Raw genomic sequence first — 18,149 nt, forward strand, 5'->3', positions numbered from 1 at the left:
GAGGAAAGATTGTAGATTTATTTGGCTTATTTGACTTATTTTATTTTTGCGCGCACCACTTAACGATTACCACAAGAAAAATATTAAACGTCAATCAAATGTCATATTGACAAATTGCAATCATTGTTGCCATATTTCGATAAGAATGCAATAATAAATGAGGAAAATGAGCAACATTGCCACCACTTAATAATTAAATTAGACGCAAACCCAACAAAACACGCTTTGAAAAGTGGGTTTAGGTATGGAGTTGTGTTTTAATTTTGTATGGGATTTGACAGGTGTTTTGTTTCGTGTTTGCGCTAAGAACACGATAGCGGCAGAGAACACGATAGCGGCTGCGGTGGAAACTTAGTATAATGTACATATAACCGCACACACAGAGCCCTCACTTTATGCCTCTACATGCGTATGTTTCCAAAGCAAAAATTCTAAGCCTAGCGACTACAAGATCAAAATACATTTATAGGCGCAACCGTAGCGGCCATTCTTATTTTAGTCGCGGCGGCGCTGGACAGTTTCAAATATTGTAAAGCACAAAAAAAAAAAAAATATGCTCGAATTCATATTTGTAGGAGGAAAGTTCTTCCATTCATAAAACGAGACGCCCACATGCCAATTTTTCTCAACGGTCACAAAAATGTACATCTAGGATTGAACAAATCAAATCAAAATAGTCAATACTGAAATATTTCTTATAGAAATGTTTGCCAATATTTGGTGAATCGTGAATTTTTTTCAGGTCGTGTATATGTTTGCAACCATGTATATTTGTAAATATGTCTTCTAAATGCTCGACAGCCGCAGCTGTTGTGCGTCAAGTGCGGACAGGAGCGTACAGTAATATGCAAAAAACAGCAACAAGTAGCTTATAAAAAAGTTCTTTGCCGGACATTTCGATAGTAGGAAAAATTTCGAAGTCATTATTTTTTGCTCTCTGATAGTAGGTAAATACAAAGTTAGTATATTCATTACGTATGTGGCTCTCCAATTGATAAAAAGTGCACAAAAACATATGTACATAGCCGCAAAGTTAGAAACTTACACTGAAACCAGAGTGCGACTTATTTGGATGTTATGGTACTGTACATACATACATACATTCAACCTGCGGATGAAGTCCAAAGTACCAAATATTTAATATTGAAACTTCTATGAGCTGTGCAGCGCTTAATCGTTAAACTAAAATTTTTCAGTTAATATGCACTTTTTATTTCTTAAGTTTATTACATACTTTCCCTCTTGAATATTAAAACTCACTCACCCAATTCTCAATGAAAGAATTTTGTTGGGTTGAAGGAATTCAACAAAGTTTTAACACATGCTTAGGGAGCATTCCATGGAAAATGGTAAATTTCGACCGCCGAACAAATTGCATTTCCGGATGATTATATTTGTGTTAATGTATTTAAATTATATCAATCTTCATTATAAACATCGACCTTTTACTTGACCTCAGTTTGAAGCAGGGTTGGGCCTGTAAACTGTTTACATTGTTTACAGCAATTGTTTACATGTAAACAATGAAATTGTTTACAAGCTAATTGTTTACGTAAACAATTCCTTTTTGTAAACAATTGTAAACAATTCATTTTTTTTTTGCTTTTTTTTATGAACAGAAACAATCTATGTACTACTAATTAAGCATTTTCACTATTTTTCAAACAGTTTTCCAAGCTTGTAATAAAAATAATAAAAAAATACGCTTTAATATTTAGTATTTTAATATTTTTATTAATTTTCACTGTCCGATTCTTCATTGATTTGGTCAATTTTCATTTGAAATTAAATAAAAAGTAGCTTTTTGGACCTTGCAAACGAGAGTCTGTTCCTTAAATCTGAATGAATAAAATTCCAATTCGAAAATAAGCGTTCAATTCGCGCTGAAGAGGTGGGTATATTGATTAATTTCAAAGCTGTTTCTGCCAGATGTGGATATTTTATCGATGCCATTCTCCAATATAAACAGGCATCTTCGCTCAAGTTTTTTGACTGTAATACGCCGAAGTAGGATCTTCTGTTCAGAAATAGGTCAAGCTCCTGCAAAGCTTCTCCACTCATAGTATTAAAAAGGAAATCCGTTACTTTTGCAGTTTTATCAGGATCTAACTTGTTTTGGTCATGATATGGATACAAATAATAAGCTGCTAGAGAGTAGACATTAAGCGCTTGCTCAATACGTCGTTCGTATATAGTTCTAGACATATGCTGGTAAACGTTTACAATTGTTTACATTATTTACACTTGTTTACAATTGTTTACATTATTTACAATTGTTTACAATGTAAGTGTAAACAATCCAAAAAATGTTGTAAACGCCCAACCCTGGTTTGAAGTATCTTTTTTTACAACAAAAACAACTCATAGAAATTGTATTTTCTTCTATCGAAATTTGGTCAAGTTTAAGCGTTTAGTTCTCATTATGTGTGACATATAGCGTGAAACTGATAATTGGTGTTAAAAGAACAAACTTTTACGTTTTGAAACGTAATATTAAAAAAAAGTTTATTTATGAACAACGCAGATATGCTCTATTAAAAAATGGTTCGATGATGTCCCGTACGAACGCATTTAACACTGTACAGTTATTTTTGTGCTCATACGAGTAACTTATTTGTTTCGATTACTTTACATTTAAAGCAAACTACTGGTGCTCGTTTTACTTGTAAAGCATTGACTTCAGTTTGCATCGCAAATAAGTTCAATATTCGGTCGTTAAATTTTGTCCCGTACGAACACGGCATATAAGTTTTTCTTTTACCTAAAAAATGGAGAAAATTAGTGAAAATAATAACAACCATAGCGTGTCACGTTATAAAAAATGGAGAGACGAGAAACGAAAAAAAGGTCCAGATTTCAAAAACAACGAAAAAGAAAGAGTGAAACAGTGGAGGAAAAGAAAAACTGAAGCCATGACCCAGGAAGAAATACAGAAGAGGAAGAAGTACGAAAAAGAAAAAAAGAGAGTCCAAAGAGCCAAAAAGTTGATCCAAACCCAGGACAGGGAGGCTGGCTCAAATATTGTTGGTGATTGCGAATCTGAATGTTTTCCATATAAATGTAAGCAAACGTATGCTAAGGCTGTACAGAAATGTATGCGAAGTCTACCCAGTTCACCCACTAAAAAAAGGCTGTTGTAGCGGGTGTGGCAAAAATTCTTGGACTTAGTATTGATAACGTTAGGAATAAATCTATAAATGAACCAATTAACGATGAAGAAACCACCAAAATGGTGAAAGATTTTTACTTTCGTCCAGACATTGTTTATACATGCCCGGGCATGAAGGACACAATGGTCTGTTGGACTAACGGTAAAAACTTACATTACAAAAGCACTACCTCACCTTATTTTTAAAAGAAGTTTTTTATATATTTTAGGAAGAGTTTCCGAACATAAAAATAGAGTTTTCTAGATTTTGTGCACTACGACCGAAAAATGTTTTGTTATTAAAAGACACGCCATCAGAACAGTGCAAATGTATGATTCACGAGAATTTTATTCTAAAATTGAAGTGTTTGGAAATAAGCTACAATAGCTCCTACTGGAGCAACATTCTCTGTGATACGGCCCTTGATTCAAGCTGTTGGAGAAATGTGTGCGATACATGTAAAAATGGAAGTAAAATAGTAATACCTTATGACCCAGGAAAAAATATAATTTATAAGCAATGGAAAAAAGGAGACGATCAACGAGTAAAACTGAAGACAGAAGAAATCAGTTGTGGAGAGTTACACGAAAACCTTATATCCGACTTACCATATGTCATGTATCACATAAATATAAAAAAAGTACAAGCACAAGCATTCCAAAGCGATAAAAATAATGAACATGCAAGAATACTTTAAATTGATTTTGCTATGTCTTATTCTTGCGCATATCAAAACGAGGTGCAGTCAGCTTTATGGAGCAGGGAAAGTGTTACTCTTTTTACCGCTGCTTCATTTTTCATGGCACAATGTAAAACTTTTGTGATATGCTCTGATACAAAGCAAAAAGATAAAGACAGTACATTCGCCTTCGTGACATATTTGTATGATAAAATTTTTGGAGCAGATCATGGCGAAAGAATTAAAGAAGTTATATGTAGTGATGGTCCTTCTTCTCAATTTAAAAATCTTGCAAGTGACACTTTCGTGGAGGTATCTAAAAATTTATTAGATATTTGGAAATCAAAGAAAAACCCCGGAAAAATTGTTCATCCCAGGTGGCTTACTATGGCGAATAAAATTTTAAGATTATATGTATCAACAAGTCATCCTTCAGAAAATCTTATGATGTTAGTTCATTTTATTGTGAAAGTTTATGCGCCAATGTGGTTTGAAATAAAAACTAAACCAAGTTCCATATATGGGTCAAAACATTTACATTCAATTATAGTCCGATCGAGATATCTAGCAGAAAACCTAAAAACGATAGTGGACTCTGTAATGTTTTTTTTTGGACATCCGGAGAACATGTTGTTGCCAATGTTGGCTGATGAAGGAATGGACGTGATGGTTTTGGCGTTAGAAAAAATATTTAAGAGTAGAGAAACAACCGGTGTAAGCATACAATTTTTTAAAATACCAAAATTTAGTTTTAGTACAAACGACTACACGGAAATGATTACCTGGAATGATGTTACACTTACTGAGCCACCACTCGTAACGAAAATAAGCACAGATGTACTTAATGAATGCAAACAACCACCCCAAAAAGTGGATGCACTAATTTTGTCTACGGTAAAAAAGTGCCCATGCCACACTCTAGCCACAGAAAGATATGCCAAACTGGTAACTGAATCATCAACTGCTGTTTGTGGAGAAACTAGTAGAGATAGATTTATTAGAGTGCGATTGGAATCTCGTAAAGTCATGCCAAAATTTAACTCTAAAAAAGATTGCAGTGTTTGTAAAGATTAATTTTAATTTTAATGCTTAAAAATGAAATTTAATACAATTTGAAATGAATTTGAATAAAAGAAATGTTTGAAATGCTATATTTTGGTACACTTATTCCTTTTTTGATAAATATGTAGGAATTGTTATTGATTTCTTGACTATGATATCTTAGTATTAAAAAGCAGTTGAATTTTCATATTATTCAATATATTTCGCAAAATATTGAAAACAGACAAACATTTCGTTTGTAGAGCTTTGTACACATAAATAGCTTAACAAGGTTGGTATACAATTTTTTTTTTGTAATATTGTATGAACACAATCGAAGTTCTTTACAACTATGTCAGAATTTTACTCATTTGAAAGAATTTTGAAGGACGTGTGGCAGTATTCGCGCTCAAAATTTTGACTTTACTCCATATAAACATTTGTCTTTGAATGAGGAAACTTTCCTGCATACGCCGAAATAAAAATTTCAAAAAAAAATATTCTCCAAACAACTTTCGATCCACCCTAATACGACGTTTCCACCAAAAGGAAACACGGTGTTTGCAGGAGTTGTGTTTGGGAGAACTGTCAACTGTTTCCACCGAAAGTTTGGGAGAAACTGTGTTTGAACTGTCTTTTGTTGACATTGTGAAATAAGAATTATAAAAATTGATAAAATTATAAAATGGTGCATAAAATTCAATTTGTTATGTTGATTTTATCATTTTATTTTAAAATAATTGATAGTGAGTTGGTCACATATTATTTAAAAAAAAGGTTAAGGGAAAATAAAATAATTTTAAGCGTTGCTGCCAATTTAATGCGTTCGCAAAGTGTATGGTCTTTGGTATGGTAAACAGATTTATGATAAATTATTTGTGTATAATGTACATGTATATTTTAGGAACATTCCAGTACCTTTTGGGAAGTAGACTGCCAGAGTAATGGGGACAAGTTTTTCAAAGATAATTTCCGAATGGAAAGATCCTGCTTTGAAAAATTGTGCAGCAAACTTGAAAAAATAGCCAAAAGAAAAACGAACTATCGAAATCCGATTTCACTAAAAAAGCGCGTGGCAATTGCTTTGTATGCACTAGGATCTTCTAGTGAATACAGATCAATTGGACATTTGTTTGGAGTAGGCAAAGCAACTGTTTGCAAAATACTCATCGAGTTTTGCAATGAAGTTGGGACATCTTTGGCTCCAATATATTTGAAAAATTTTCCATTGACAAGGGCGCAAATTGAGAATGGAGTCGCAGATTTTAATGCAATGGGCTATCCACAATGTATTGGAGCAATAGGTAGGTTTATAAGTAATGCGATAAAAATAACGTTTAATCAAGAGCATCTTTATTATACAGATGGATGTCATATTGAAATTCATCCAAGAAAGGAAGAAGCCATTGATTACTACAACTACAAAGGGTGGTATTCCGTAGTACTATTGGCTTTGGTAGACGCAAAATATAGATTTGTTTATATACATTGCGGCAGTCCTGGAAGATGCAACGACTCCGGAATTTTTGAAAAATCATCGCTAAAGCGCGAGTTGCAAAGTTGTGCACTTCTTGATGAATTGAGCTTGCTGTATGGATCCACAAAAATACCAGTCCATATTATAGGGGACTCTGCTTTTCGTCTCTCTCAGCATTTAATGAAGCCATATCCGCATAGTGTGACCAATACACCCGAACAAAAAAAATTCAACTATAGATTGTCTAAGTGCCGGCGTGTTGTGGAAAATGCTTTTGGCCATTTAAAAGCCCGGTAAATACAACTTAGAGATTCTAATATTTTTAAAAATTGGTAATACAGGTTCTATTTTAGATTTAGGAGAATTGGAAAAGGCGTGGATAACCACATCAAAAATGTAAACACAGTTATTTCATGTGCATGTGTTTTACATAATTTTTTGATTGCTGAGAAGGATTTAATTTTGGAAAATTGGCTAGTGGAAATGCATCGCGATTCCAGGCGCAATATTCAATACGGCACCAATGCAGTTGACCGATCTGAAGGAGAATCGATAAGAAATGCGTTAAAGGAATATTTCAGTGAGTAATATAACTTCTTTCATGTAGATTCTCCCGTATGTTTTATTAAATTAACCATAATTTATTGGTTAAAAAGGTTATTTGGTTTAAACAATTTTATCTCCAAACCAAATATTTATTTAAATATTTCGACCTACAAAGAGTCCAATTGGTTTAAATCTGAAAAACAACTTTTCACCAGAACAATAAAATTTGTAATACATAGTTTTATAAAATAACATTTTATTCATTTTGGAAAAAGGCACAATTCATTAAAACTGAAATATAAATTAAATAACAATATTTTATTCATTTTGGAAAAAGGCACAATTCATTAAAACTTAAATATAAATTAAATAACAATATTTTATTCATTTTGGAAAAAGGCACAATTCATTAAAACTGAAATATAAATTAAATAACAATATTTTATTCATTTTGGAAAAAGGCACAATTCATTAAAACTGAAATATAAATTAAATAACAATATTTTATTCATTTTGGAAAAAGGCACAATTCATTAAAACTTAAATATAAATTAAATAACAATATTTTAGTTAATTAGTTTCTCTCTAAGAAACTAACCACACTTTTGGTCAATACCTCAATTGCAGCAACCTTTTTTTTCGATTTCAATTAGTTCTGCAGTTAACTTATTGTTTTCTGTCATACAAGATTTTATTGTTTCATTTAATTCATATATTTTCGAATTTTTTGTTTTTGCTGCAGGTGCGGAAGCTTCGTCCAGTGCTGGAGACGTTGGTGGCGAAAATGTAAACGAAGCAGACGGAGCACCTGAAAATGAGGAGCATGAAGGTAATATCGGCGAATTTGATGGAGCTGGCGAATCAACCGAATCAGGCATGCCTACATATATAAATAGAAATTAACATTATACAATTAGATGTAAATACAAATAAAATTACATATATAAATAAAACAAATACCTGTTATACTATCGACAACGACCGCATCAACATTATTCACTCTATCCGTTCCTATTATTTGGTGCACCCTCCGATAGTGCTTCCAAGAAGCAGGAGAACATCCTGTCCCCTGCTCTGCTTTGCATTTTCTGCAAAGGAAATTTTGAGGCTGTAACAAAATTACTTTAATGAAATAATATATTATATGCCTTACCTATATTTCATTGTGAAATTGTGGATTTTATATTTCACGTCAACTGGACGGACCTCATGTCCAAGCACTCCCAGCGACTGAGCCATCTCCGTATATATGTGCGAGTTCTTGCGTGGCCCTCGCAATCCAGCTGCCTTATCACCCCATATATCAAGGAATGCTTCGCCCGCGGAAGGAAGCCAAATTGTTTTACATTTTTTAATGTTTTCCATTACAACGAGTTGATTCAGTATTCCTGAGGAAAGATTGTAGACTTCTTTGGCCAGCTTAATATTATATTAATGAAATTAGATGTAAATACAAATAAAATTACATATATAAATAAAAGAAATACCTGTTATACTATCCGCAACGAGTTGATTCAGTATTCCTGAGGAAAGATTGTAGATTTATTTGGCTTATTTGACTTATTTTATTTTTGCGCGCACCACTTAACGATTACCACAAGAAAAATATTAAACGTCAATCAAATGTCATATTGACAAATTGCAATCATTGTTGCCATATTTCGATAAGAATGCAATAATAAATGAGGAAAATGAGCAACATTGCCACCACTTAATAATTAAATTAGACGCAAACCCAACAAAACACGCTTTGAAAAGTGGGTTTAGGTATGGAGTTGTGTTTTAATTTTGTATGGGATTTGACAGGTGTTTTGTTTCGTGTTTGCGCTAAGAACACGATAGCGGCAGAGAACACGATAGCGGCTGCGGTGGAAACTTAGTATAATGTACATATAACCGCACACACAGAGCCCTCACTTTATGCCTCTACATGCGTATGTTTCCAAAGCAAAAATTCTAAGCCTAGCGACTACAAGATCAAAATACATTTATAGGCGCAACCGTAGCGGCCATTCTTATTTTAGTCGCGGCGGCGCTGGACAGTTTCAAATATTGTAAAGCACAAAAAAAAAAATATGCTCGAACTCATATTTGTAGGGGGAAAGTTCTTTCATTCATAAAACGAGACGCCCACATGCCAATTTTTCTCAACGGTCACAAAAATTTACATCTAGGATTGAACAAATCAAATCAAAATAGTCAATACTGAAATATTTCTTATAGAAATGTTTGCCAATATTTGGTGAATCGTGAATTTTTTTCAGGTCGTGTATATGTTTGCAACCATGTATATTTGTAAATATGTCTTCTAAATGCTCGACAGCCGCAGCTGTTGTGCGTCAAGTGCGGACAGGAGCGTACAGTAATATGCAAAAAACAGCAACAAGTAGCTTATAAAAAAGTTCTTTGCCGGACATTTCGATAGTAGGAAAAATTTCGAAGTCATTATTTTTTGCTCTCTGATAGTAGGTAAATACAAAGTTAGTATATTCATTACGTATGTGGCTCTCCAATTGATAAAAAGTGCACAAAAACATATGTACATAGCCGCAAAGTTAGAAACTTACACTGAAACCAGAGTGCGACTTATTTGGATGTTATGGTACTGTACATACATACATACATTCAACCTGCGGATGAAGTCCAAAGTACCAAATATTTAATATTGAAACTTCTATGAGCTGTGCAGCGCTTAATCGTTAAACTAAAATTTTTCAGTTAATATGCACTTTTTATTTCTTAAGTTTATTACATACTTTCCCTCTTGAATATTAAAACTCACTCACCCAATTCTCAATGAAAGAATTTTGTTGGGTTGAAGGAATTCAACAAAGTTTTAACACATGCTTAGGGAGCATTCCATGGAAAATGGTAAATTTCGACCGCCGAACAAATTGCATTTCCGGATGATTATATTTGTGTTAATGTATTTAAATTATATCAATCTTCATTATAAACATCGACCTTTTACTTGACCTCAGTTTGAAGCAGGGTTGGGCCTGTAAACTGTTTACATTGTTTACAGCAATTGTTTACATGTAAACAATGAAATTGTTTACAAGCTAATTGTTTACGTAAACAATTCCTTTTTGTAAACAATTGTAAACAATTCATTTTTTTTTTGCTTTTTTTTATGAACAGAAACAATCTATGTACTACTAATTAAGCATTTTCACTATTTTTCAAACAGTTTTCCAAGCTTGTAATAAAAATAATAAAAAATTTAATATTTAGTATTAGTATTTTAATATTTTTATTAATTTTCACTGTCCGATTCTTCATTGATTTGGTCAATTTTCATTTGATATTAAATAAAAAGTAGCTTTTTGGACCTTGCAAACGAGAGTCTGTTCCTTAAATCTGAATGAATAAAATTCCAATTCGAAAATAAGCGTTCAATTCGCGCTGAAGAGGTGGGTATATTGATTAATTTCAAAGCTGTTTCTGCCAGATGTGGATATTTTATCGATGCCATTCTCCAATATAAACAGGCATCTTCGCTCAAGTTTTTTGACTGTAATACGCCGAAGTAGGATCTTCTGTTCAGAAATAGGTCAAGCTCCTGCAAAGCTTCTCCACTCATAGTATTAAAAAGGAAATCCGTTACTTTTGCAGTTTTATCAGGATCTAACTTGTTTCGGTCATGATATAGATACAAATAATAAGCTGCTAGAGAGTAGACATTAAGCGCTTGCTCAATACGTCGTTCGTATATAGTTCTAGACATATGCTGGTAAACGTTTACAATTGTTTACATTATTTACACTTGTTTACAATTGTTTACATTATTTACAATTGTTTACAATGTAAGTGTAAACAATCCAAAAAATGTTGTAAACGCCCAACCCTGGTTTGAAGTATCTTTTTTTACAACAAAAACAACTCATAGAAATTGTATTTTCTTCTATCGAAATTTGGTCAAGTTTAAGCGTTTAGTTCTCATTATGTGTGACATATAGCGTGAAACTGATAATTGGTGTTAAAAGAACAAACTTTTACGTTTTGAAACGTAATATTAAAAAAAAGTTTATTTATGAACAACGCAGATATGCTCTATTAAAAAATGGTTCGATGATGTCCCGTACGAACGCATTTAACACTGTACAGTTATTTTTGTGCTCATACGAGTAACTTATTTGTTTCGATTACTTTACATTTAAAGCAAACTACTGGTGCTCGTTTTACTTGTAAAGCATTGACTTCAGTTTGCATCGCAAATAAGTTCAATATTCGGTCGTTAAATTTTGTCCCGTACGAACACGGCATATAAGTTTTTCTTTTACCTAAAAAATGGAGAAAATTAGTGAAAATAATAACAACCATAGCGTGTCACGTTATAAAAAATGGAGAGACGAGAAACGAAAAAAAGGTCCAGATTTCAAAAACAACGAAAAAGAAAGAGTGAAACAGTGGAGGAAAAGAAAAACTGAAGCCATGACCCAGGAAGAAATACAGAAGAGGAAGAAGTACGAAAAAGAAAAAAAGAGAGTCCAAAGAGCCAAAAAGTTGATCCAAACCCAGGACAGGGAGGCTGGCTCAAATATTGTTGGTGATTGCGAATCTGAATGTTTTCCATATAAATGTAAGCAAACGTATGCTAAGGCTGTACAGAAATGTATGCGAAGTCTACCCAGTTCACCCACTAAAAAAAGGCTGTTGTAGCGGGTGTGGCAAAAATTCTTGGACTTAGTATTGATAACGTTAGGAATAAATCTATAAATGAACCAATTAACGATGAAGAAACCACCAAAATGGTGAAAGATTTTTACTTTCGTCCAGACATTGTTTATACATGCCCGGGCATGAAGGACACAATGGTCTGTTGGACTAACGGTAAAAACTTACATTACAAAAGCACTACCTCACCTTATTTTTAAAAGAAGTTTTTTATATATTTTAGGAAGAGTTTCCGAACATAAAAATAGAGTTTTCTAGATTTTGTGCACTACGACCGAAAAATGTTTTGTTATTAAAAGACACGCCATCAGAACAGTGCAAATGTATGATTCACGAGAATTTTATTCTAAAATTGAAGTGTTTGGAAATAAGCTACAATAGCTCCTACTGGAGCAACATTCTCTGTGATACGGCCCTTGATTCAAGCTGTTGGAGAAATGTGTGCGATACATGTAAAAATGGAAGTAAAATAGTAATACCTTATGACCCAGGAAAAAATATAATTTATAAGCAATGGAAAAAAGGAGACGATCAACGAGTAAAACTGAAGACAGAAGAAATCAGTTGTGGAGAGTTACACGAAAACCTTATATCCGACTTACCATATGTCATGTATCACATAAATATAAAAAAAGTACAAGCACAAGCATTCCAAAGCGATAAAAATAATGAACATGCAAGAATACTTTAAATTGATTTTGCTATGTCTTATTCTTGCGCATATCAAAACGAGGTGCAGTCAGCTTTATGGAGCAGGGAAAGTGTTACTCTTTTTACCGCTGCTTCATTTTTCATGGCACAATGTAAAACTTTTGTGATATGCTCTGATACAAAGCAAAAAGATAAAGACAGTACATTCGCCTTCGTGGCATATTTGTATGATAAAATTTTTGGAGCAGATCATGGCGAAAGAATTAAAGAAGTTATATGTAGTGATGGTCCTTCTTCTGAATTCAAAAATCGTTATATGGTCTCGTTATTGGTATATCTCTCTGAAAGATATAGCAAACAATTTGAATGGAAGTATTTTGCCACTTCCCTTGGTAAGGGAGTTGTAGACGGAGTCGGTGGCAATATAAAAAGACTTGTTAATCAAAAAGCCCGTAGCCAAGGAAGCAATACTGTAATCCAAAACGCGAATGATTTCCCAAATGTTGCTGCCACATTAGTTCCTTCAACATCCATTTTTTATATTTCCGCATCCGAAATAGCTGACAAAATTCGGGATGTTCGTCCCTGGGAATCATCCAAGCCTATACCCGGAATATCCAAATTTCACGAAATATTAGCAAATGGGCGCGAAGTTACATGTGAAAGCCATGCTCAAGATAACAACAGCATCAAATCTTCCCTTTAGAGAACGTTAAAATCAAAATTTAAGAGCTGAATTTCGTACGCGTCCCGTACGAACACAATTTGTCCCGTACGAACATTTTCATTTTTACACTATAAGTCATTTAAACTAAATATGTTTTAAACGTTTTTGTTGTGTTAATAAATTCTAATACAATCACAATCAAATGTCATTTTCGTTTTCTTGTTAATATTATTAGTTTCGCTGAAATTTCACTTAATTCACTATAACTAAGAGTAGTGGTAGACTGGAGCTGTCCCGTACGATCATATAATTTTTTTTTGATTTTGCAAAGATAGGTTTCGTTTAAAAAACTACCACACAGTATGAGTGCACTAAATAACTCGTTTTAAAAAGTTTTGGTTTGTCTATAATTAAGGTTGTAAACTGTAAAAATTCGTACGATCTGTCCCGTACGAACCATGGAATGCTCCTTAGACAGATGAAACGACATACATTTGTTCTTAAATATGTATATAATATAATATAAATGATTTGCTCTTTCTAAACCACTATTGAATTTAGCATACTTGTTTTTTAATAATATTTTTATATTTTTTTGAATAAGTAACGAAGTGTGAAAGTAATTCAAAGAGAAAGATTTATAAATGGAATGAAGAGTAAATTGTAAAATTTAAACAATTATTATTATGGTCGTATTAAAAAGTACCTGTAGCTAGCCTACAGTGTTAACATTCTTTGTTCTAATTATTGGGTTGGAAAATAATAAGTTCATAGGATTTTTATATTTTCTACTATTTTACAACTGTTTGTTTACTGTTTAGCATAGGGTAAGTATTTATTCGATAGAACTCTGCTCTACTAAAATATGTTAATTCACTTATTTATTTTTTTATTAGTTTTAAGGCTTAGAAATGGAATATTCAGGAGGCAAAAATCAACATTTTCGGCACCTGCTCTTCTTTGCTTTTCATCAAGGTCAAAAAGCTGCCGAAGCAACCCGTGACATTTGCAACGTGTATGAAGGCAAGTCTACAGCACGGAAATTATTTGCAAAGTTCAAAAGGGTCGACTTTGACGTCGATGACACGTCCCTTAGCGGAAGGCGTTCTGAGTTCGATGAAGAACATCTCAAATCTCTTTTGATGGAGATGGTCACCAAACCAGTCGTGAACTGCCATCATATGACGCTTCTCAATCACCTTCATTCAATTGGATTTGTCGAAAAATTGTAAAGAAAGTCACCTTCAAATTGCTTCTCAGCATGTTGCCCGCCATCGTTTAGACCATCATTAGACTGGTATAACTCACAGCCTCACAAACACATGTAATTTAAAGCGGCTCTATTCCCGCGTCGCTAATAAGTATGTTCATTTGAGCCAGTTGCTTCATCTATTCGCCACTTGCTAACGCTTGGCGAAAAGAAGAGGCCTAATATTATATGATGATTTAAGAGCACAAAAGACCATTAGGTCGAAGTGTAAACCCCATTCATTTACATGATGGTTTAACGTTTACACATAGTGTTTTTACGAAATAACTTTAACATGCCTATCCAATTTGCGTAGAGAAGAGCATTTACCACTGTTTTTCTTCTTCTTCGTCTTTATCTTTTATTATAGGCTTTGCCTGTTTTTCTTTACACAACATTTAGGATACATGGTTAATGGTTAATGGTTGTAAAGGGTTAAGGAGTAGCCCTTTAGCACTGCGACCATATTGATCTATTGTGCACCCTATGCTGTCTATTGACTGTATGCTTATGAATTGTACCAGCTCCTTCTGAGGGAGTGATTGAAGGTCTTCATCTGTAAGCATGAACTTGTTTAAAAACCTTTTCCTTCTGTGCGTCAACCCCGGACATTCGATAATGAGATGTTCCATAGACTCCTCATCTTCGCAGCAGAATCTGCAGGTGCTGGTGTTAGTTATGCCTAATTTATGTAAGTGTTTGTTGCAGGTGAAGTGACCCGTGAGGGCGCCTGTGAGAGTGCGAATGCTCTTTTTGTTTAACGTGAGGGCCATGTTGGCTCTTTTAGCGTTAAAACTTAAGAACTTTTTGGAGTGTCTAAGACCCTCTACATTGTTCCAATGCTGATTTAATAGAGTTTTGGCCCAGTATTTTATTTTTTGTTTTAGGTTGTTTTTGTTGAATCCGAACATAGGACTAGGTCCGATGAAGTTTTCATCTGCCCCTTTTTTGGCTTGAAAGTCTGCCTTTTCGTTGCCGTCATATCCCTCATGTCCCGGTACCCAAATTAATGATACATTGTTTTTGGATGCCAGATTATTGAGTGCCTTGTGGCATTCTAAGAGGGTTTTTGAGTTGTATGTATAGCTATCTAAAGCTTTTAGGACTGATTGGCTGTCCGAGAGTATTTTAATCCTTACTCTCTTGTGGTTTCTGCGTTGCATGATGTTTACTGCTTCCATTATTGCGTATAGTTCCGCTTGGAAGATAGTGGTGTCCCTGGTGAGAGTGTATGATTTGTGGATTCTGGGCCCCACTACACCTGCTCCTACACCATAAGGTGTTTTTGATCCATCAGTGTACCATTTTTGTGAATCATCATTCATCCATTTCGGGTTTGTTTTCCACTCGATCCTCTCAGGAAAGGTAACTGTGTATCCCTTTGTGAAACAGAGGATTGGGTCGATGTGGTCTGAAACTTGAGCCATGCTTATGGTGTTTTTGATTTTATTTAGGATATTTAGGTGACCGGTGAGGTTGCCCAATTTGAAATTTACTTTCATGTGTAGCATGAGTGCTTGCGTAGCTGCTTCCTCTTGGATTGCTATATGAAGTGGTGGGAGATTAAGGAGTGCTTCCATGCCAGCTGTTGGGGTAGTTCTCATAGCCCCTGTGATGCATAGACAAGCAAGCCTTTGTACTTTTCCCAGTTTGGTTATCGCTGTTTGTTGGATAGATTTGCTCCACCATACTAGTGCCCCATACAGTATGATTGGTCTAACCATTTGGGTGTATATCCAGAGGGCCATACTAGGGCTGAGGCCCCAGGATCTCCCTAGTAGTTGTTTGGTTGTCCACAATAATTTCGTGGCTTTTTTTGTTATATTATTTATGTGTGATTCCCAAGTGAGTTTTTTATCTAAGGTTAAACCTAGATATTTGACCTCTTCCTTTAGTTCTATCACTGTTTCATTTAGTTTCAATGCAGGAAACTCTAACTTTCTTTTTCTTGTGAAGGGGATTATTGTGGTTTTGTTAGGGTTGATCGATAGCCCCTCCTTTTTACACCATTCCCATGTTGCGTTCAAGGCATTTTGCATTAAGTCTGTTAGTGTCCTTTCATGGTTGCCTTTTATTATAACAGATATGTCATCTGCATAACCAATGATTATAAATCCCTTATTGTTTAGGTGCTGCACCAAGTCATCAACTAGTAGGGACCATAGCAGTGGAGAAAGAACTCCTCCTTGCGGACATCCCTTTACTGTTGTGACATTAAGTTCAGCTTGGCCTAACGAGGCTTTAATAATCCTCTGATTAAGCATTTGGCTTATCCAGTGAGTTAATATTGGGTTTGCACCTCTTTTTTCGAGTGCTGTTTCCATGGATTTGTAATTTGCGTTGTCGAAGGCTCCCTCTATGTCCATAAAGGATCATAGGGCTATTTCTTTTTGATTTAGGGCCTTTTCTATATTGACAACGAGTGTGTGCAGTGCTGTGACTGTGGATTTCCCTTTTTGGTAAGCAAATTGCAGCTTATGAAGGGGTTTTTTGAAGATTACTTCTTCTCTTAGATGGTATTCGAGTAGTTTTTCCATTGTCTTTAGCATGAACGATGATAGACTGATTGGTCTGTAAGATTTTGGAGAGTCAGGGGGTTTGTTACCTCCCTTAGGGATAAATATTACCTTCACTTTCCTCCATATCTCTGGAATGTATTCCAATATTAGGCTAGCTCTGAAGATTTTCACCATGACTCGGATCAGTTCCACAGTGCCTTTGGATAGAAGTGCTGGGAATATTCCATCCGGCCCTGGTGATTTAAAGGGTTTAAAGGAGTTAATTGCCCACTCTACCCTTTCGAAATTTATGATTTTATTGACAAATGAGTCCGTAGATCTCCGTTGATGGTGAGTTACCATGTCTAGACTATTGTCGATTGATGGGTCATGACTTTTACAATCTGGGAAGTGAGTCTTTAGAAGAAGCTCTAGTGTTTCTACGAATGTGTTGGTAATAGTTCCGTTTGGACCTTTTAGTGTGCCTATGGGACTTGAGTCACCTTAGGAAAGTGATTTTTGGATTCTAGCTGTTGCTGGAGTATCTTTTAGATCCTCGCAGAAGTTTTTCCAAGAGTTTCGTTTAGATTTCCTTAGTTCTTTGTTATAGTTAGTTAGCGATTTCCTATATTCGTCCCATTTGTTTGTTTTCTTTGCAGTGTTGAATAGTTTTCTCGTTGCTTTCCGAAGTTTGTCAAGTTCGTTGTTCCACCAGGGGACCCTCTTCGTGGAGGATTTAATTTTTAGTGGACAACAGTCTTGATATGAGGCCATGATTGAGTCAGTCATTTCTGTTACTGCCTCTTCTAGTTCCTCTGTTGATGTTATTTTGCTTACGCTGTTATTAAGCTTAGCTGAAAGACATTCATTGTATCTTTTCCAGTTTGCTGTTTTTGGGCTTCTGTAAAATGTGGAGAACTTTACTACCCCATTTAGGTCAAAGAGTATGTGTTTGTGGTCAGACATTGAGTCCTCATCCGAGACTCTCCAGTTACTGATCATATTCAAAGATTTGTTAGTAATTAGAGTTAAGTCGAGTACCTCTTGTCGTATTGCGTTTACAAAACACAGTGCTCCTAAAGCAAGGGCAGGGTTTTTGAAAATGGATCCAAGATTTTCCAACGTAGAGTATTCGTATATGACCTCTAGATTTCAAATTTTCAAACCCCGAAATCGTACCTGATCCTATTTTAAAGATAGAGTAAGTTTACCTGTGGTAAATCTAGTTGAAAGATTTACATTACTTATTTTCAGTTTAAATGTGCATAGGTTCATGTCTACGCCAGATAAAGATCTAGTAGGCCTTGCCAGGCTAGACGTTTATTTGTACATTTCACAATATCTAAAAAGTCACTTGTAGTCTAGCAGCCATCATCTCAACAACACAAATACCTGTAATTTAAAATAAACTCACAATCCTAATATAAATCACCTTTGACGCAAACATTTTGGTCCTATTCAACACTAAAAAACTGAAATAATTTTTGTTAAATTACGAATAAAAAAGGCTTTGCA

At 34.5% G+C, this 18,149-nt stretch overlaps 1 protein-coding gene across 1 annotated transcript; it reads left to right on the top strand.

Annotated features, from left to right (window-relative positions):
* The first annotated feature begins 5,943 nt into the window (after positions 1–5,943).
* On the top strand, positions 5,944–6,934 carry LOC128870051 (putative nuclease HARBI1). The gene is made up of 3 exons (XM_054112647.1): positions 5,944–6,173; positions 6,234–6,639; positions 6,700–6,934. Exons 1-3 carry the CDS (start codon positions 6,143–6,145, stop codon positions 6,932–6,934), a joined length of 672 nt encoding a protein of 223 aa, XP_053968622.1. The 5' UTR covers positions 5,944–6,142.
* Positions 6,935–18,149: the final 11,215 nt, after the last annotated feature.

The sequence above is a fragment of the Anastrepha ludens genome, chromosome X, assembly GCF_028408465.1.
Source record: "Anastrepha ludens isolate Willacy chromosome X, idAnaLude1.1, whole genome shotgun sequence".
NCBI classification, from domain to species: domain Eukaryota; kingdom Metazoa; phylum Arthropoda; class Insecta; order Diptera; family Tephritidae; genus Anastrepha; species Anastrepha ludens.